This window comes from Argiope bruennichi, chromosome 10 (genome assembly GCF_947563725.1).
Source record: "Argiope bruennichi chromosome 10, qqArgBrue1.1, whole genome shotgun sequence".
Lineage (NCBI taxonomy): Eukaryota > Metazoa > Arthropoda > Arachnida > Araneae > Araneidae > Argiope > Argiope bruennichi.
This window is the reverse complement of record NC_079160.1, coordinates 26,053,088-26,075,036: the sequence shown is the minus strand read 5'-3', so window position 1 is coordinate 26,075,036 and position 21,949 is coordinate 26,053,088. Positions and strand designations below refer to the sequence as shown.

Below are 21,949 nucleotides of genomic sequence, written 5' to 3'. Positions count from 1 at the left end.
AGGAGTAATTATTTTTTTAAATATTTAATTAAGGGAAGGAGATGATTTCTATTTAATTATTTACGTGAGTTCAAAATAAGAATACAAATATTTATATTTTCAGGGTATCTTCCAACAGGCAAACAACAAATATAGTAACCTCAGTAATTAAAAATGCCAAGAAGAAACAATTAGAATAAAAAATGATATGAAATTCAGACATGATTCATGCTTGGAAGAAAAAAAATTTTTGAATTGGAATTGTGGGTGGTTTTGAATTCTAAGGATTATGATTGGTAAGAGTTACAGAAATTTTCCAAAAGTCATTTCATGAGAACCATTGCAGTAGGTAGTCTTCTCATAAAGAATCTACTCATGAGCTGGTAAAGATATGTTCAAAACGAAGACAGACGTGTTAAGTCCTGAATATTTCATTAAGAGTAACAAGACATTAAATATAATGTAGATAGTGATATCTTGAAATAAATTTGCAATAACAAGATCGATATAATTACAATTTGACGCAATAAAATTCTACTAATAATAAAGTTCAAGATATTTAGAACTGAATCATTAAAGAAAAGTAATGTCATAGCCCCTTTAATAACATACATTTTTTTTTAATGTAGTACAAATTAAATCAATTACAAATAAAAGACTATCCTACTATTCACTTAGTACATATTCCTACATATGGCTAACAAAGTTCTTCATTAATAAGAAACATAATTTCGTACATGTCCTTAAGCATAGAGAAAAATGCTCACATTTTATTACAATAAATTATATATAAATACAAATTATATATAAATATGTGTAGTACTTACTTTCAATAAATTTTTCTTATCAAGTTCTTTTCTATGATTATAAACACACTGTTGCAATATTGAATAAAGTTGCAAAAGTTTTTCTACAGTATAGTCCTCAGTTACTCGCACAACTCTAATTAGAAAATTGTCTAATGCGGCAGTGTCGATTGTTATTTTCAAACTTAGAGACTCGGATACTTCTGGAGAGCCTAGAATAAAGACACATAATTTATTAATATAACATTTTAAAATGCCTATTCAATGAATTTAGGATTACTTTCAAAATACTTAGAACTATAAAAAAAAATCACTAATAGTTAAAAAAAAACTTCACATATTTTTTATTTGATAAATCAACAGCCCACACAGATAAATTCAATGCAAAGTAAGATGAATTATTATGAATAAAGGCTACATCTTTATACTTTTATGCATATATATCAAAAAAGATTATTTCCAGTATGTAGAAGAAAATAAAACTTTTTGTAGGACAAAACAAAGATACTATGATAAAATTATAGCGAAACAGTGATTAGTAATTTCAACTAAGTTAAAAAATATTTTTATTAATAGACTCAAACATTTGAAAACAGATAGGTTTTTACAATAGAAATTTACATTACTGAAGATAGTTAGCTTTATAATGTACAGTTATGATTATGTGTACTGCCACATAATTATGAATACAGAAACAAATATTAAAAGGGAATTTTAAACCACTTCATAAAAAAAAAAAACAAAAAAAAAACACTATACAACTTTTTAAGCAACATTTGTTTTTATAAAATTATATATTATAAAATACTAATAATGCCATACTTTACAATTATTGAAAAATGAGATGTGTAAATTTCTAAGTAATTAGATTAAATAACTTGATTAATCAAAATATATTGAAATAACCAACGAGGAACTATTATCAGGAGAATGGACAATAATATATGATTTCTTCCGAGAGTTTTCTGAAAATCCTAAAATAGTTCAATAGGATTTTTTTTTAAAGTCTTAAAATACTTATAGCCAAAATTCAAAAGGAAAATCATACATAAATTTACATTTTAATTAAATATCAAAAATATATGAAACATTTTATGGAAAACAAACGGTTCAATACACATTTTTTTTACAAACCAAAGTTTAATGCTAACTATAAAAGTTAAAATAACGTATCAATTGCATAAAACTATGAATATTCAGCTTTAAATATTTATATTTACGAATTTGGAGACATTTTAAATTGATTCTACTTCACACAACAGACTGCTGGACCTAGAACTATTTAATTTCGTAAAAAAATACACTGGAAGAAATAATGCCCATTCCAGAATGAATGTTTTAATATTTCAGGGTTCCCATTTCCTTCCTTTATAAAAATTTAGAGCCCTTTTAAGGTTTTTTAAAAAAAGACTACTCTCTCTATTTTTAAAACAATTTGGAATATACTGATTTGATGCACATTTACCAAAACAAGCTGTTATAAAAATAGTTATACATTCAATTTCTATCTAGATTACAATCATATTTTGAGTTTGCCTTCCTAAATAAAGAAATAAAATTTAACTATAAAGAAAAATATGCAATTTGACATTCGAAAATTTATGCTTTAATTTAAAAATGAATGATTTTTTTAAGGATGGAACTTTATATTATGTCTATAATTTTTGATAAATTTTTAATAATTAATGGAATGAATTTTTTTTTCATTTAGTATGGTATTTGCTTATTTTATGCTACTTAAAATTAAAGCATGATTATAACAATTCATATGCTGAACACTATTTAAAAGATTAAATTTTTTGATAGGAAGACCTGACTGTCATTGAAAACAACAGATTAATAATAAAGGCTCACTTTGTCTTCTTGCAGGTGGGGACCCAATTTCCATTAGAGCAGGAGATTTAGGACTGGCAGTAGATTTCTATAAAATGAAATAAGTAAAAATAATATATTAAATAAAAGAAACACCAGAAAGAATTAAACGCATTACAAAAAAGTCAATTTACAAATAACATGATATCCTAATCTCACACTTCTTACTTTGTTTATATGTTAGGAAATTATATATATATATATATATATATATATATATATATATATATATATATATATATATATATATATATATATAAAAGGATAAATCTTTTCATCTTTTGATTACTTCTAAGCATAAAAATCAAGAGAAAATGAATAAAATAAAAATGAATTAAACAAAGCAAATGAAACATGTTCCTTCAAATAAAAAGTTGAAGTAAAGGGCAATGATAAAATAACTTTCAAAAAATTAATCAATATTAATGAATAATTTTAGCAATAGAAAGTTATTTAGATTTAAGTTAGATAGATTTCCAAAGTGTAATATGCAGTATTTGTATATTAGCCAAATGACAGTAATTAAGCACCGAAAAAAATTGTCAAAGAATTCAAGTTCTTTGTGATTAGTAATTAACTGTCAAAAATGTTAAGTTAACTTATTGACTATGCACCCCAAAGATATATGGTTAATACATAAGTATCCAAGCAGCAACTCACTATAAAGAATATTAATGCTTCAATATATAAAGAAAATAAAAATGACCTAAATTTATTTGTAATTATTTTGAATAGATTATCAATTTTGTAAAATTTGAAAATATATATACATAAGTAATTCAATGAAAAGATATAATGAAACAATTTTTCATTAATATTTATTGCTTTGCAAGTGAAATTTTGAAAACGTTCGAGACTCATAATGATACTTTGAATTATTCAAAACAACACTGAAGAGTCAGAAAAACTGTTGCAGGTGTGCATATGCAAATTAAGGAGCTTTGAAACAATTCAGCATAACGTGATATGGTTGTCAGTGACCATGTAAGGCAACAGGTTTCTGGAAAAGTTGCGATATCAGTTCTTGCAGCTAAAATGGCAGGTATAAAAATTTCAGTTATCTAGAACATGACATTAAAGTCGATACACTAAAGAAGCAACACAGCATTTTCCAAGTAGTGAAGCAATTTGAACTCTCGAATATGACAATTTTACAAGTGTTCTGTGAATACCGAATACATGCAAAAGTCTTTAAATGGGACAGTCGAGCAATACTTTCTTAAACTATCATGATTTTCAATGTTTGGCCATCAAAAATTGTCAATCTGTTCAATGGATCATCATCAATACGGACTTTTGGAGCCAAAATCCACTTCTGTACCATTTTGACTGCACAGCACAAAGCTTTATGCCTTCTCTAGGTTTACCAACACCACAAATGGACTTGATGATTTATAAAGCATTGTCTTGTCTGAGGAATACCATTTCCAATTATATCAAGCAGATGGGCAGAAAAGGTTATGGAGAAAACTTCAAGAATCCATGGACTTTACATGTCAGTAGGGAACTGTTCAATTAAGTGAAGTCTCTAGAATAGTACAGGTAACATGATATGGAATCCCCAATATATCAACAGATGATTCTGACAAGCAACAGATATGTAAATTCACTTACTCATATTCATGCCAATTGTACATTCTAACAATTCCAGCAGGAAAATGTGAACCCAATACATCAAGAATTGCTATTGAGTGATTCTTGGAACACTCTTTTAATTTTAGACACTTTAGGAATTAGTCACCTAAATTCCCAGATATAGACATTATTGAATATATCTATAATACTTTTTGTTCAGAAGAGATCTTAATCATATTGAACTCTTGATAGATTTGTCGACTGCCTTTTGGAATTATTGATGTGAATTGCTTCCAGTATACGTTCAAATGTCAGTCGAGCCTATACCACATTTTTGTGACACTTCTGCATATTTATAAGAGTTCCCTCGTGATATTAGGTAGGTGCACCAGTTTTCCTGGTTTTTCAGTATATATCAAATATTCACTCTAAAATAGTTTATAATACATCTGATATGGAGTGTCAGATTAATGGAAACATATGTTCAAAATTTTCAATTCATAATTTCTAGAAAGTTTACTTGTTTTAATCTGCACAGTTTCTAAAAGAATAAATGTAACACAATTCTTTAAAAAAATAATTCATTCATTTCAATATGTTTACTTATTAATTTAAATAATCAACTTGATACTACAAAATGCCTTATTAGGATGTTTAGGAAGCTCTAATAAATTATAATCTCAACATTTTTTATTGCTATATCTATACTTATATATAAAGCTCAATAAGTGTGTGTGTGTGTGTGTGTTGGCACTCTACAGGCCAGGCCACTTGACCTACAGCTACCAAATTTGGTATATGTATACCTTAGAGGTCGGGAATGTGCACCTGGAGTCCCTTTTTTGAATTTTTAATCAAAATTTTAATTAAAAACTAACTTTTCCACCAAAAAAACTTTCATTTTCCCCAGTAAGGCTTCAATTTTTTCCCCCCAACAGTAATGAGGCTAGGGTTAACATTTTTCAGCCGATTATTTCAAACGATTCTGTTTATTTTCTTAATGTTTGATGCATTTAAAATTAAACATTGTTAATTAATCGATCTGGTCATGATGAATCTGAGAAAATTGTTTTTGACAAATTCTTGAAATATTACATAAATTAAGAAAGATATTCTTTAGTGCCCGTAAAGTTTAAACGCCCAGTGACTGCTCTCAGTAATCATATTACCAAAAAAAAAAAAAAAAAAACTTTGTTTGAGTAAAAAATATTATTATATTAAATGCAGATTAATCATTTCCACTTTAATTTAAAGTATAAAATTCTACGGGAACTAACAGAAAATTAGAGAAATACATATTAAGTTATAACTGAAGGCCTTTATAACATTATATGACTATCAAAATTTGAAGTTTTAAAATATTTTGATGAAGAAGCTATTAAAGCAGGAATTGCATAAAATATTTAATTATTAAAATTTTAACGAACATTAAGATTGGCGAACAGGCTGGTTGCCAAAGGCGGCTAGTTACCAATAATTGCAACTCAATTTCAAAAATGCTCAAAAAGTTTAAAATTCCATTTTTCACAATATTAAATAATTCAGAATTTTAAAGTGATGTCTTTATATTTATTTTCAGTAAGTACACAGTTGTGTGAAAAATAATGTATAATATTATAATAGTGAAAATTTACAGTGATGTATTCATTTTTGCATTCATTATGTAAAAATTTGCACAAATAATACAAAATATGAATAGTCTTAGAAGACAAGTCTGTTGAATAATTACTTTAAGAACTCTGAAGGTTTGTATGACATAAGTCTTACTTGGCACTGTATCTATCACATTGTGCACAACTTATAATGAATGATTCCATGAACATAATATTTTTGCATTACTGAAATTTTATATTCCATTAATAATTTATAATTGGTGTATTCTTTTGGACATGGTTCACAAAATGAAAAGCGGATAAGTGAGATGGCAACACGATTCAGAGTTATGACAGAATAATTAAGGAGTACATCATACTTCATGCATAGCTGATTCATCTGTTTGTGTTACATTAAAATGAATTTAACATATAGCAAAGATGAATACACTCAGAATGGAACAATATACAGTTTTTAATAGTAGATGGTGAATAAAATGTTAATATTTATCACAAAATGGCGATTGCTCACTGTCAGAACTGTTTAGGAATTAAGTCACCGAACAGTTGTATACAAATAAAGTAGGAGTTTTCGTTTAAGGGCAGAAATCAGTATCAGATCTGCATAGAACAAGTCATCCAAACATTGCAATCAAGACTAAATCTATTGTTTCATTTGAAGAAATAATTGGAAGTAATCTGAAGATTATAACATGTGAAATCTGCAAGCAGTAAGTTTCCATAAAGGAATGGCTCAATCTAAACCATCAATATATGCAGGTACAGTGAAAAATATGCAGACTGGTACCACAATACTTAACCATTAATCACAAGATGCAATGCAACATCTGACTTGTTTTTTAAAGATCCAGCATTCCTGAAATTAATGTATGTTATCAGATGGTGAAATATTGTAATATCATTACTATATATTTGTATCAAAGAGAATGAATATGCAATGTAATCACACATTTCTGACACTAAAATAAAATTCAGTGCCAGTTGCAAGGAATGATTGATGTTAATGTTATTCTTTGATCATCACAAAGCACTTTTGATTAATTTCTGGTCACAAATTTGCACTATCAATTCTTCAAAAAATTGGAAGAAAAATTTGGAAAAATTGAAAGCAAAAAATTGGAATCTTTTAAAATTTTTGCAGAGGAAATATCCATATCTTCTCTAACAGGAAATGATAATTTTCATAATGAAGTACATAGTACATATGAATGAATTTCATGAAGTACATATAAAAGAAGATATTACATATCTTCCCTTTTCTATCTATGTAACACTACAAAAATACCATTGGGAAGTGTTGGAAACCCAATACACAGCCCATGATTCTCATCATGTGACAATCACATTTTTGGGCCATATAAGAAAAGTTTGCAAGGGAAATTTCCCCATTCAGATAATGAAGTGAAAGAAACAATGTAATAATTCCTCAAACAAACTTAATTATTCTACACCAAGGTCTCGGATTTGATGCTGACAAAATATGACAAAGAATTAAACAATAATAGTGATTTGTTACTTATAATAAAGTCATTACTTTTTCTCAATTTTATATTAAAGCAACTCTTATAATAAATTTGCTCACAATTGCCTCTCTTCTCTTGTAGCAATTGCCTTCCACCTTTCCAGCACCTGTTCTTTATTTCTACACCAAGGTCTCAGATTTGCTGCTGACAAAATATGACCAAGATTTAAACAATAATGGTGATTTCTTACTTATAATAAAGTCATTACTTTTTCTCAATTTTATATTAAAGCAACTCTTATAATAAATTTGCTCACAATTGCTTCTCTTCTCTTGTAGTAATGCCTTCCACCTTTCCAGCACCTGTTCTCTGTTTCTGTACATTTGATTTTACTCTTAAAGCTTGTTTCTTGAATTTCACAAAATTTCCAAGCAAAAGAAAAAGAATTTTAAAAAGTAAAGTTAAGTAAATAATTACTAAATCATTTTACTTTCTAATTTCACAGCATTAAAATAATAACAATAATTGCCAATTTAAATTTGATGAAAGAAAGCTCAGAGAAAGTTCCATATAGTGTATATTATAAAAATCTTATGTAATAATCAAAACATTTTGACTTCTGACATAATAATAGCTTTTGCTAAAAGCTTCAAGAACTAAACCTCCATCAAACAAACTAAATATGTCTTATTTGCATTTTTTTTAATGTTGCTATATCTGAAATCTTTAAATTTTTATAATAAAATACATAAACCATATTTAGAGTTGGATATATTTAAGATTTTGTATTCTTACCAAATGACCCACCGGATTTTTTTTTATCAATTATTCTCATCTCAAAGATTGTATCTTATAATAGCCATTGTGAAATAAATTAATATTGTAGTTGTTCCAATTTCTGAAAATTCCCTTTCTATGTCATATCAAACACATGTAATAAACAACAACAATAGTATAGAATTTAAAATACACTAGAATAAAAAATGATAAAAATTTATAATGCCTGAGTGCAATGTTCTGAAAATTTTAATTTCTGCACAATTTTGTGATTGAAATGAAAATTTGATGCATCAGAAATTTATGAAAATAGATTAAAAAAAAGAGCATTACAGCAACCTGAGATATCAGCAATTCTTAACAGAAGGCGACATTAAGTATACATATTAAAGAAACAATGATTACATAAATAGGTGAAATCAGAGATATGAACTTTTTAAAAGAAAAAAAAATTATAATTTGTGTGAGATATTCAGTTTTTAAATAAAAATGTTTATGTTTCAAATGATTTTCCTCCTTTGTTTAGATTTTATATAATTAAAATTTATAAATTCTCTTTGTTAAAAAAACAATTTTAATAATATAATGTTTGTTTCACAAATTGCAAGTCTGTGAAAGAAAATCCAAAATTTCGGCAACATTAGCATGAAAAAAACTCCAGCATATTTTATAATTTTTATGGTAGCAACATTTATTTTTTAATACATTGATTTATTAAAAGAAGGTATCCTTATACCTATAAAGGGCGTTTTAGTTATAAAAGAAAGTCTTAGTCTTAAGAGAAATACAAAAAGTAATTTATCAATTCAAGAAATTGTAATTTCAAATATTTAGTGAAATATATAGTATAACATATTTTTTTGAAACATAAGAAACATTTAGTAATCTAAAAAAATACTTCACATAAATTTCCAATGAAGAGTATCTTTTTTCTATTTCGAAAAATGGTAATTTTATTTGAAAAGTGAGGAAATTTCAGCATCTAAATTTCTTAAGAGAATTCTTTCATAATGAAAAAAATTTGTAATCCTAGCCCAAAACTTGAGACTAATATAAAACTTTGTGACATTCTGTATTTTAACAAATTGCATACACAAAATTCAACATTATGATAGAAACTATAGACCTGCTCCTGCACACAGACTAAAATTTCAGAATCGAACACTTGTATTGAATGTTCAGCTAGAACACTCATTTGAATATATGTAAACAATTAATGCCTACAAACCTGCTTCGAAGGAGAACGATGCAAAGCACTCACAGGTGGACTATGTAGAAGTATACTTTTTGAGCAATTGGACTCTTTCGATGTATCACAGGAATTATGACGTTTAGATGGCGAGGTAGGATGTGAAATGATATCACTGGCTGTAGTCTCACTAGCACCAAAACAAGAGTCAAGAACACCTTCGGTGGAGAGGCAGTCACTTTTTTCTGTAGCACCATTGGTGTCATGAAGAGAAGAGACAGCTTTAGGTGATACAACAGTCGCGGAGGAATCGGTTCCAGACATATCTTTTTTCTCCTCAGCACTTTTAGCGACAATATATTCTATGTTGTTAATCATGGCAGCTTCTTCTGAAGGCTGGGTTTCTTCTTGAGTAGGCTGAAGTGGATCGGAGGTTTTAATGAATTTGGCATTTGGTTGAAACTTCATATTTTTAGAACGGTTGTTAACGCCTGCATTGTTTATCTTGCGGCGGATCAACCGCTGCTTGCAACCACCGTAAACTGGGTATTTCTTCTTTTTCCTCCATATCATGTAGCGTACAGACCGAGCTACAAAAAGCAGAGAAGCATTCAGCAGTGTCATTTTTGTCTATAAGAATATTTTAAATTGTACACGGATTTACAGTAGAAGACAGGTTATGGTAAATGAGAAAATTCTAAGGAATGCATAAGTATTCCATATACAAAGCAGGTTTAACTTTTATAAAATACTCTGCACCTGAATACAATTTGTGCTAAAAAAATTAATTTGCTTAAAATAATAAATACATTTAAAATAAATCAAACTCTTTGGATTTCATATATATCTATTTTTAAATATTTGACTAGCCAGAATGAAAAATGTCTACACAATTCCAATATGGTATAACATTCCACAATATGGTAACATGATTGTATTATATTACATGAGTGCTTAGATTGCTGTTTTATTTTATTTTACCTTCTGCATCAATATTTTAAAATTAGTTTTGACTCCATTATTTCTAACCAGTATGTATACTTTTAAAACCAATGATAACCATACACAGTATATTTATTTTACACACATTAAGAGTTGTTTTTTTACAGACACCATTAACTTTTACACATTTACTGACAAGTACAACAGGATGTTAGGATGTTCTTTATTACTTTTCTTAGAAATGGAAAACATTTCTAAGAAAGGCAACATAAAGCATCTTGTTGTACTTGCTTTAGCAAATATATAAAAAAAATAAGGAAGCAGTTTCGTAGACTGTGTATAATACATATTTAAATAAATCAATTTTTTTTTATAAAAAGAAAACATTTTTTTTTAATTTCATAGATATAACGAATGATACTTTCATTATTAAAAGAGAGCACTCAACATTTCACAAGGAGTGGAAGATAGTTATTAATTACATATGGTAATCTATCCAGTCTACAAATATTCAAGAAATATTTCATTTTGCATACCAAAAAATATAGTACATTTCTCAATGCAAGTCAAAAGGATATTGTTTTCTTTAAAATTTTACTCAAAATTCAAAACTTAATTGTTTTAAAGCTTGCACAGTTTTTCTATTTGTTTACAATTTTCTATACAAGCTTTTGTATCTATGCCAATTTTATTTTCTGTGCTTTTTTTACATGTTCATTGGAAAATCAGCAGGGGGAGATGTTCTTATATAGCAAATCTTAAACTACAACTGATGATGCAATAATTGAATTACAGGTGACTGAAAGCAAATTTTGCCAACATCAAGTATTTTGTTTTGGCAAAGATGCAACAAATTATTAGTAATAAACAATTTTTGGGGGAAAACTTCAGCTTTGAATGACATTTAATTAAAAAAAAAAACATTTTTTTCTTCTTAAAACTAAAGAAATGTAAACTACAGAAATTAAAAATGCTATATTTGGTGTTATTTAGCCTGACAAAATTATAAATCACTAACACAAAAGTATTTTTATTTTTAGCGAGATCAATGGAACAACTACCCATAATTTAGCTCTAGAAAAAAAGTTTCAAAATTTCTTGGCTTATAATGAAATAGACAGTAAGCATACTGCACAATACCTGTCTTCTACTATAAAAAAGTAGTTAAAACTTTGTGAAAAATAACTTACTAGGATATTGGTAATTTTGTTTTTTTGAATTAGGGCTTTCATTTGATATAGTTGATGTAGTCATTTCTCTGATACGTTTACTGAATCTTGTAGGTGAAGACAAAGACTCACTGTTTTCTTTCCGATCGCTCGGTTTTTCTGTTGTGTCAACTGCAGATCTCGTTCTTCGAATCTCACCAGGAACAGCTGCAGATGAATTGCCGTTTGGGAGATCTTTATGCACCGCATTATTCTTCTTTGGAGGATATGGAGCAGGTATTTCACCTGTTGAAAATAATTCAATGTAATATATCTGTCATTTGATTCTTCATTAAATTTTTATTTTTATGATTAAAAAAAAATTCTATTAACCTTTAGAGACTACAAATATGGGGGAGTAGAGTGATTTCATAAGATGTCTCTTAATAGAAAGGAATTTTAATATAGGAAGCAATGCCTTACTTTTCTCCCCCCCCCCAAATTACTACAAGAACAATAATTCACACAATAATCAACAATTTATCAATAATTCATGTCAATAACCAGGGAAAAAAACTTATTACACACTTTTATCCATTCAAATTTTTTCATCTTTATACAGATCAAATTTATTTGATTTTTCAATCATATCTCAATTTGCTAGAGCTTCAAAATTTGGAAAATTGTTTATCCACGTTGACAATATATTTCATTACCTTCAGAGTTTAGTTATCAATTAATCCATAAATTTTATAGTTTCGATTTCATTCCCATGGTACCTACTAGGTAATGATTTTGAGAAAATAGATTGAGATTTTGTAATATTTTTTAACAATGAATTATAAATTAAAGATTAAAAAGCATAAGATTTAATAAAATATTTTTATATTTAAATACTTGAAAAATAAAAAAAGGGGTTTTAAAAAAGCTGTTTTTATTCAGTGCATTACTGGCATTCTCTTTATCAAATAATCTAACCAATACAGTTGTAATGATGCAATAAATAAATAATACACATGATAGTTGCAGTATTTGTTAGATATAGCTTCTTGGTAATTGCTTATAACACTTTTATTGCTTATAAAAATATCAAATAATATTTTGTTTATAATATGAATAATCTTTTATATAGTAATTCTATGCTTTATATAATCATTCCTCATACATGATTTAGTAAATCTTATGTAAGATACACCTCAAGTAAGAAAAAGGAAAATTGGGTTTAATGACAGTTCTAGGGTGACAATTACATTAAGGAGTTATTTGTTAATGGTCCTTTCTCCAATAGGGAGATATTAAAAACAATTGCAAAAAGTACAAGATTTCAGACGTAAATGCTGAAATTTTTTAAAAATATATTACAGCATTACGAATTATCAATTTGTGGTTAATGAATTTTGTATATGCATGCTAAAAATTGCTTAGAAGTTTGGGAATGCATATTGCCTTGTATTTCTATAATAAATTAAGAATGTCAAATGCAAGTTACATATTAATCTGCAAAATGATAAATGATACTTTCATAGCATAAAATATTATAGCAGACCATAATCAGCACTATATTCTACTAAAAAAACTTAGATAATTGTACTACCTCTTTCTCTTCGAGCGTTTTGAATGTCTTGGCACATTTTCTCAAATTCTGCATCCAATTCAGTTAAAACAAGAGCATGAGCAACATCCTTTAAAGAACACGCTCGGTGTCTTATTATCTTATCTACAGAAAAAGTAGAGACATAAAGATATTAAAAAAAATTTTTTTTCTTTTTGAATATACAAACAGATTAGGAAATGAAGCACACAAGGAAATTTTTAACACCAAATTCAACATTCTGAAGCAAAGCAGTTTATTTTTTATGTAAAAGATTTGCCAAAATCTATTAATTTGAACAATGATATATAATGAATTTTTTCTTCCTGATATGCAATGGCTATATAAGCTCCCCTGCCCGAATTTTTTTAATTAACATTTTGTTTAAAAAACAAATATATTGAAAAAAATATATACCCCCTCCCCCCCCCATGGTACCTACTAGGTAATGAAGCAATAGAATTTACAAAACATCAAAACTATAAAATATAACAATGTTAACTGATATAATATTCAGGTTCTAGATTGAATTACTTTCACTGCTTTTATAAAAACGAGATTCTTGAAAATTAATTTTTTTTTTTTTTTTTTTTTACCTAAGACAAAAATTTTGTTTTCTTTCATTTATTTACTCATTCATCAATGTAATAGTGACTTTATAAGATCATTTTACTCAGCAGCACAAAAATGCATTTGAATTCAAGCCAATCAGATACTGAATATTAATTCAAAATTTAAGGGGGGGGGGGAATCCCAATAATTGAATATATAAGAAAATTTCTTTATATGTTTAGTTTTCAAATATTTTTATGTGTCCAAAAGATTGAAGACTGATACAATAGTATCAGATATAATTAGGATTTAATATTATACTTCATCTCCACACCAAAAACATCCCAACTTTCAAAGAAGCAAAATCTTATGAAAATTAAAAAAAGAAAGTGCATATAGGTACAAATATTATTATGTATTGATTACTGACAATAATGAAATATGTCACATATTTCCTAAGCAAACCGACAAAGTATGAAATCAATTTCTGATGCAAGAAAAAGGGCCCTATTTAAAAATAACTATTAAAAAAAAGGATTAAATTATTTTTATTGGTGGATTAAATGAATATGATGATGACACACTTAACGAAGAGATTTCCACTTCTGCTACTTGTTCCGAGTGTTTAAATGAATGATTCAAATGCATATATAAAAATTAGTCAAAAATTTCTTATTTTCAATGCAAAGCTTGTGCTGATAAAAATGATGCACTCTTTGTTTTTAAATTAATATGATGTTTGAATAATAGTGTTATCATGATCTTATTATTATTTTTTTTTCATGGACTAAATAGCATTTGTCATTCTATAGAATGTCTAGGCTTTATATAAGTATAAGTATATAATAATTTCACATTTGATATTTAATCTAAAAACGTCTAGCATTCTGTAACATGTCTAGATATTCTATACAGTGCCAACATTTCATACATTGCCTACAACATGTCCATATAGAAACCAGATACTAAATCAATACAATATCAGAAGTAGAAATTTACCTGATGGGTCCCTATCAGGATTATAATCCAGTGCATTTTGACAAACAAGATCTATATCACTTAAAAACTGGCCAACAGTTTCATATCTTTGTAGGTCAATTTTCGTCATCATGGTTTCCAAGTCCATTGGATTTTTAATTACATGATGATAATCTGGAACCTGTCACACAATCATAAAAATTTAGCATTAAAAATCATTCTTTTTTTTTTTTTTTTTTTTTAGTAATCAAAGATAAGAATATTTTAAATTGATATTTAATAACTCAGTGATTCTAATATGAAAGAATACTTAAGTTATACAGACCTCAGCAGGATCAACAGGTCTGGAAAAAACTGTAAATCGGCGATCTTTTGCCAACTTAGTCAAAATATCTCTAAGAAATAAACGTAGCTCTCTTAGTGTAGCTTCCTCCCTTTGTCTCAACTTGTTCAGTTCTGCCGGGGTCAGTTGTCGGCAAGCAGGTGGTGGTGCTTTAGGAAGCTCTTCTAGTGTTGCTGTGAAATGAAAGAAAAATAAAATTTACAAAAACATTAAAGCAAATAACACCAAAAAACTACCGACTCCAGCAGAAATTCAATACAAATTTTCACTGTAAATTATATAACTAAATATAGACACAAAATTTATTATAAATTATGAAAAATTCATGGCAATGAAATAATTCTTCAAAAAAAAAAAAAAAATCAGTAGATAGTTTCATATAGAGTTTTTTTTGGAAAACTATTTATTTTAAAGACCAATTATTCGAGAAATTTTCCATTTGGCATTTCTTGAAAATCTGATCGATTGGATTAATCTACCTAAACTTAAAAATCTGACTTAAAATAGACAGATAAGCAGAAATTAGTGTAACATTGATCTTCACAGTAACAAATTGTACTGCAAAATTTCTAAAAGTAATATGAAAAGGAACTTCAAAACATGCTTTAAAATTTAATTTTAAATAAATAGACTATTTTTATTTTAAAACAAAGTTAAACAGAATGAAATTCAACTAAGATTTTAATCAAATGTAAATATAGTATACCTTTTTGAACAGGTTTGTGAGGCAATTTATAAATTTCTTTAATTAGCTGTGAGAAGAAAGCTTTGCGTTCATCAGCTGTTGGATTACGCATGCTAAATACCTGATCGGCACAGCCACCAAAAATCTCTTGAATCTGCAGGATGAAGAAAATATTTTATATTTACTTATTTTCCATATATCAAATCTATATTATGAAGATGTTAAACTATAAAAAGATACAATTTAACATAAATAAGTCAAAGTAAAAGCATTAAAAGAAATTGAGGAGACAAAAATATCCTCCAACTACAAAGGAATTTATGGGCTAAGTGGATTGTGCATATACATAACAGATTTCCAATATATATAACAGTGAATAAGTAGAATGGAATTAACTCTTCAATATATATTATTATATGCATTTAAAATAAAATTTCATCATTTAGACAAGACAAATAAAAGATGGATTAATCCCTTATTTAACAGATTTTATTAGAAACAAGTCCACAGAACAGAAAAGAAATGCAGTAAATGTGACAATAAAGGTGGATTAAGTAGGAAACTGGGAGCTCTGGGGAATGAAATGCATAAAATTATTTTGGTTACTATTTTATCTAAAAACTTGTTTTAATAGTGTAATTAACTACATCAGAAATGGTCAACATTCAAATTAGAGATATTTAAAAAATGGTATAAATTTTTCTTCAGCATATTTAAGATATTGGTATCTTTAAAAATAAAGACATTAAAAGGTGATAAACACCCAAAAGTAATTAAAAATAACCCTTGATCTGAAATCATCTAGTAAAAAGTTAATACTGCAAATTATATTCTTCAAATTTAAGATACTCCATCTCAGTATTGACTCTAAAACTAATATAATAGCCTATAAACGACTTTTTCCCCTCACCTTTATTGGAAGTTGGTAATAGATAACATCACTGGTAGCAAACAACATTACAGGAAGGGATGGATCTAAATCCTGTAAAAGAGATAAAAAGGTAGCCCGAACAGTTTCAGACAAAGTTTCCCACCAATAGCCAATGTGAGGAAGAAAGATAACACTGGGCACATTTCTCTGAGCTTCATGGAAAATCTGAAAAAGAAATACACAAAAATCTTTTAAAAATGTATTAAGCAACTAAAGTCAACTATAACACTTCAATTATACAACCACGGAATGTAAAATCGTAGTAAAATAAAATATGTATATTTACAAAAAAAAAAAAAAAAAAAAAAAAAGATAAATAAAATAAGAGATAAAGAACATACACAGTGTTTTCTGATTGAATAAACTTCTTTTGGTCATAAAATAAATTGTGCAAATGTTTCATACACTTCAATGACCAGCTATTCTACTAAATATGAAGGTTTTATTGAGCACATTGCTTATATTTAAAGAATTTATATATTTGCCACAAAATAATTTAAACACAACAAATTTTACTTTGATAGCTTGAGAAAAAAGTGCTGTAAAGAAACTAGATTTTGAGAGAAAATGGTGTGTTAAGGAAGTTTCAAATTCTAACGAAACGAATAGAAAATAATGAACATTGTGATAATTGATATGTTCAGCAGATAATTCTACAAATGTAGAAATTCAGTCTATTTGCTGCTGTATTTCTTTAATGAATTTCTAATATATGCAATTCCTTAACATGAACAAAGCTTTTAAAATAATAATAAAATGATGCACTATGATGAAAAATTAAGTAAGAATAAGGTTTTAATTGATTTAATTTCCAGTGGAATTTATGAAATACATGCTACAGAAATTTAAATAACGAATAAGAATAGTAAATGGATATACCTGAGCACATGCCTCCTCTGGAGCTCGTGTTGTCACAGCATATAAAGCAGGTATATCTAGCCTGTGGATAGTAACATTTTCAAAAAGGTGCAACAGAGCAGGAGCTAGGCTCCCTTGTCCCTGGCCTTCTTTTCCAGATATCAAAAAATAAGGTCGATGAACAATTGGAACAAAACTAGAAGGAGGAAAATATTTACAATATAAAAACAGCATTTGAAAGTATACTAATATGATATATGGTAATTTTTCTAAACATGATGCGTTACTTTAATGAAATTGAAACACTAAAAAAGCAACAAATAAAAAACTGTAAAATTCCAATTATATTTCAAAATAACCAAGTATATGTGTGTGTATAAATTATAAATCAATAGAACATTTTATTACAACTGCACTTTATTTCTACTTTTACTACTGATTTAAGATTTATTTTCACAGTATTTGTTGAATCGCACATGTTTATCTTTCTCCCTTCTTTTTCATATGTTATGAGCACTGCACCTTTCAAAATATACAAACTAGAACTTTCATTTTCTCAGTTTGAATGATAGTTCCCCATAAGTTACCAAAGGATCTTCAAGATATAGAATTTTTAAAATACATTCTCTTAATTATAGGAACTCTCCATTTTAAAATTACAAAAAATGTAGGTAATCTGACAATATTTTTTTACAATTTGTCAAACCAATAGTACTATCACTTTATTCCAAAATGGTCACAGACTAGGAGCCATCTAAAATATTTATAATTCTAATTGTTTATGCTTCTTCCACTGATTTTTAGGAAAATGTAAACTAAACTTAAAAAAAAAAAAAAAACCTTTTTGTAATCGTTTCAGTTATTGGAAAAGAATTTTAAATTTACATCAGACAGAATTTTTTTTAAAAAAATGAAGTTTAAATATTTTTAGTTTGTTAATACTATTGCATGATAATTAAATATGATAATAAAATATCAATATTATTTACTAAATTATATTACGTTTTAATAAGCCTATATAATTTTCTTTGTTCACTTTTGTGATAATTTAATGTTGTCCTTGTACTTATGCCAACAAATAGTTTCCAAAAATTAATCATTTTTATGTACACCATATAATTTTCTAATTATAAAAAGTGATTTTAATTTTAGCAATTCAACCTTTCCAGTATCTTCAATTCTGTTGAATAAAATTATGAAATTCTTTTTAAAAGTTTAAATATCAAGCACAATATTTAAAATACTAAACCTATGCTATTTAACTTACCTAGTTAAATGTGATTTAATATCTGAAAGCCTTAGCCGAGTTTTGGGTGAAAGAAGACATGTATTATTCAGTTTTGGAACATCATCAAAATAAAGGCAACTCTCACTGTCATCTGAATCAATATCAACAGATACATTCTTTTCACTAGAATTTACAACTTGACCTAAAATGGATCAATATATTGAATTAATAAAAATTCTCACAAAGATTAATTAAGGAAATATTCCAAATATATATTCCCCAGAATGGAATAAATTCTTCCTGATATGCATTTGGAGATTATGATCACAAATAAAAATAATTTTTAATCTTCCAAGTAACAAACTATTAGAAACTTTTTTTTCCCACTTCCAAATTTAATATCTAAATACATTGTGAAAATGTATGAATGTTCATGAAACTATTATTTAGTTTTAAAACTCCATTAAAACAAAAGCTCAAAAACTAATTTTATTTTGGAAATATTTAGCAATCACAATTCAAAATATGACACCAAATCTTATCTGATTAACAAACCAACTAAGAATTTATTCTATTAATTCAATCTAGAAAAGGTAAACTTACTTGTGGTCAGAGTAAGGAAAGGGAATATCTTGGAAGCTTTCTGAGAAATAGTTCGCAAAACAGGCTCTAACAATGGTTTAACTACAGTTGACAAGGGTTTAGAAGACACAACTGAGCATCTCTGAACAGATGGTTTCATTTTCTTCAATGCATTTACAAAATCAACAGATTGGACCTAAAAGTTAAAGAAAACTTTTACTTTGCAACAAGTATTCTGCAACAAGAATTTTAGTTTTATTCTGCAACAAGTTTGCCTAAGCATGAAAATTAAAAAAAAATTTTTAACAAACACATGGACCGAAGTTCAAAGAGCTCTTATGCATGATATTATTCAATACCATCAAATAAAATATATTTTATAAGAAAGAAAACTATTTTCAGAAAATTAATCAAACAAAGAATTAAATATTGCCTGGTTTGTTTGATTTTTCAATAACTCTTTTAAAACATCATTCCAAATGGCAAATATTTCATGTTACATAAAAAAAAAAAAAAAAAAAACTTATATGAAATAATCAAATGAAACAATATTTTCTTGACAGAAGAGTCTTATACACATTTTTTATAAAATTAGAGATGTTCTATCTGTGGATTCCGGATCAAGATAAGAACTCTTTAAACGACTGAGGCATAAATCTTTCATATAATTTTAGTAACTCAATGAAGATGCTGATGAAATATTACAGGGCTAAAAAGTTATTTAGAATTCAATTTTCTTTTCTTAGCAAGGCATTAGACAAAAACACGTCAAATCAAAATTATAACTCATCAAATTACGTTAATGATAATCAACATAATACTTGCCATAATTGGCAAAGTAAAATTTTCTTTAATACGGACAACTTTTCAATCAATTCTTTTAATTTTTAGCACTAGTTTCATGAGATTTAAAAAAAAAAAAAAATTAAAGGAACTTGTGGTAAACTTTGCTTTAACTTTCTTCAATATTCAATCTTCTTTTAAATAATGAGCTTGTAATATTTCTTTAAAGAAAAGAAATTAAAAAATTACATACTTTTAAAGATTACTTTCTTCAAATTGAATAATTTATTTAAATGAAAATATTCCAGCAAGTCATTAATTTGCCAAAAAGGCAAGGCGAAAATTTATTTGAATCACTATGCATTTTAATATCAGTACCAAGTTAAATACTTTTAAATTAATTCTTTAGCAGTGAAAGATGAAGGAAAACATAAAAAATAGCATGAACATATATAAATATACAGACTTGGAAAAGATACAAATGGACATTTTTACAATACAAGTACATTTTTTTTAAGTGTAGCTGGTTAGATTAAAAATGAAAATAAATAATAAAAGAAAATGACTACTTCAGGAGAGGGGGAGGAGGACATAAGCAGATCAATTACACGACTTTATTTTTTTTAGTTGACCCATAAATAAGTTTTTTAAAAAAATACAAATTTTAAAAATGATAAAATATTAAGATAATATTAACATTTTATCATAATTGGCCAAATTCCTACATGTTTCATTACATTCACTTAGTTATTAGAATATTTATAATAAAGAATATCTGTTTCAACAATACTATATACAAATGCAGCTGAAATGCAGATAGTTTTTATTAATCTATCATAATTACAAAAAAAAAAAAAAACCATTCATAAAGTTAATAACACACACACACAAAAATATTATCCTAAACTAAATCATTAATGTGTTGAAATGTGAAAATGTTTCAATCATGTTATTAAAAAGACTCATAATAGGCAATGTCTAAAACAGCAAAGTACCTAAATCTACCAATGGCAATTACTATAAAAGAAATTAAATAATTGCTTTAGGAATGTTAAAGGACACTAAGCATTTTTTCAAACGGTAACAAATTAATGATATAAAAGTATTTTAATTCCAGAAATGCAGAAAAAAGCTTACTTGAATAGTTTCTACATCTAACAACAGCTTTTCTTTTGAAGAATATATTTGAGGATATCGACGGCGAAGTGCAACAAGAGCTGCTTCAGAACACAATGCTTTCAAATCTGCTCCACAATATCCAGTGGTACATGCTGCTAATTCTGATAACAATGTCTCAGACAAAGGTGGAATCCAATCTTTTGTTATTATACGAAGTATCTGTTCCCGAGCCTGCAAAACAAATTTTCTTTAGAAAACATCAAATGATAATAAAATTTCAAGTTTACTTCAGTACAATTTTTTAAAATGACCTTTCCCAATGAACTGCTTCAAAATATACTGTATTTCATTGTCTGTAAAAAATTGTCAAATTTTATTTTTCCTTTTTACTAGTAAATCTCATGCACATCTGTAATGAAATTAATCTCTCTTTCCTGTCATATACCTTAATGTTTACACATATATGCTTCATGTTATATACTACAAATTCATGAGAAAAAAGAATAATAAAATGTAAGTCATATGTAATTTTGAGAAAAAATATATAATACAATGTTTTGAATATTCATACTGTTTGAAGATTTTAATTCTTAGTATTTTAAAATACACAGTATTTGCATCACAAAATCAACAAGTGTACAATGAATCTTTTAAAAATTTGAGAAATTGCCATTTTCTCATTTCAAATTTGTCCAATTTATCAGATCTCCATTTAGAAACAGGCTAAAACTGATAGTATATTATAACAGATACAATTCCATATTGATATTAACAATGATACACATTCATTAGATAGATCTATATATAACTTTTTCTACACATTATTTCTCTCTCTTACAAGAATATTGAATCTCTTAAGAATTAAAACAAATTGGTAAAAACAAAATCTCTTAAAAAATAAATGCCAAATTTTACAAAGGAAATAATTTCAGATC

The 21,949-nt window shown here is 27.0% G+C and overlaps 1 protein-coding gene across 5 annotated transcripts in view; it reads right to left on the bottom strand.

Annotated features, from left to right (window-relative positions):
- The window catches only part of LOC129988075 (ATPase family AAA domain-containing protein 2-like), a 45,733-nt gene that overhangs the window by 4,595 nt on the left and 19,189 nt on the right, over positions 1 to 21,949 (bottom strand). For 2 of the 5 annotated variants that reach the window (XM_056096187.1, XM_056096186.1), the window contains 13 exons: positions 21,033 to 21,245; positions 19,134 to 19,308; positions 18,570 to 18,732; positions 17,324 to 17,498; positions 16,424 to 16,609; positions 15,535 to 15,667; positions 14,811 to 15,001; positions 14,507 to 14,666; positions 12,959 to 13,081; positions 11,407 to 11,670; positions 9,314 to 9,864; positions 2,640 to 2,706; positions 807 to 997 (listed from right to left, as the gene is read on the bottom strand). In XM_056096187.1, the coding sequence (XP_055952162.1) occupies positions 807 to 997; positions 2,640 to 2,706; positions 9,314 to 9,864; positions 11,407 to 11,670; positions 12,959 to 13,081; positions 14,507 to 14,666; positions 14,811 to 15,001; positions 15,535 to 15,667; positions 16,424 to 16,609; positions 17,324 to 17,498; positions 18,570 to 18,732; positions 19,134 to 19,308; positions 21,033 to 21,245 (2,592 nt within the window). Of the gene's footprint in view, positions 1 to 806; positions 998 to 2,639; positions 2,707 to 7,427; positions 7,513 to 7,624; positions 7,717 to 9,313; positions 9,865 to 11,406; positions 11,671 to 12,958; positions 13,082 to 14,506; positions 14,667 to 14,810; positions 15,002 to 15,534; positions 15,668 to 16,423; positions 16,610 to 17,323; positions 17,499 to 18,569; positions 18,733 to 19,133; positions 19,309 to 21,032; positions 21,246 to 21,949 lie in introns of those variants that run through there. The other 3 variants (XR_008785625.1, XR_008785626.1, XM_056096188.1) reach the window with 3 other exon arrangements.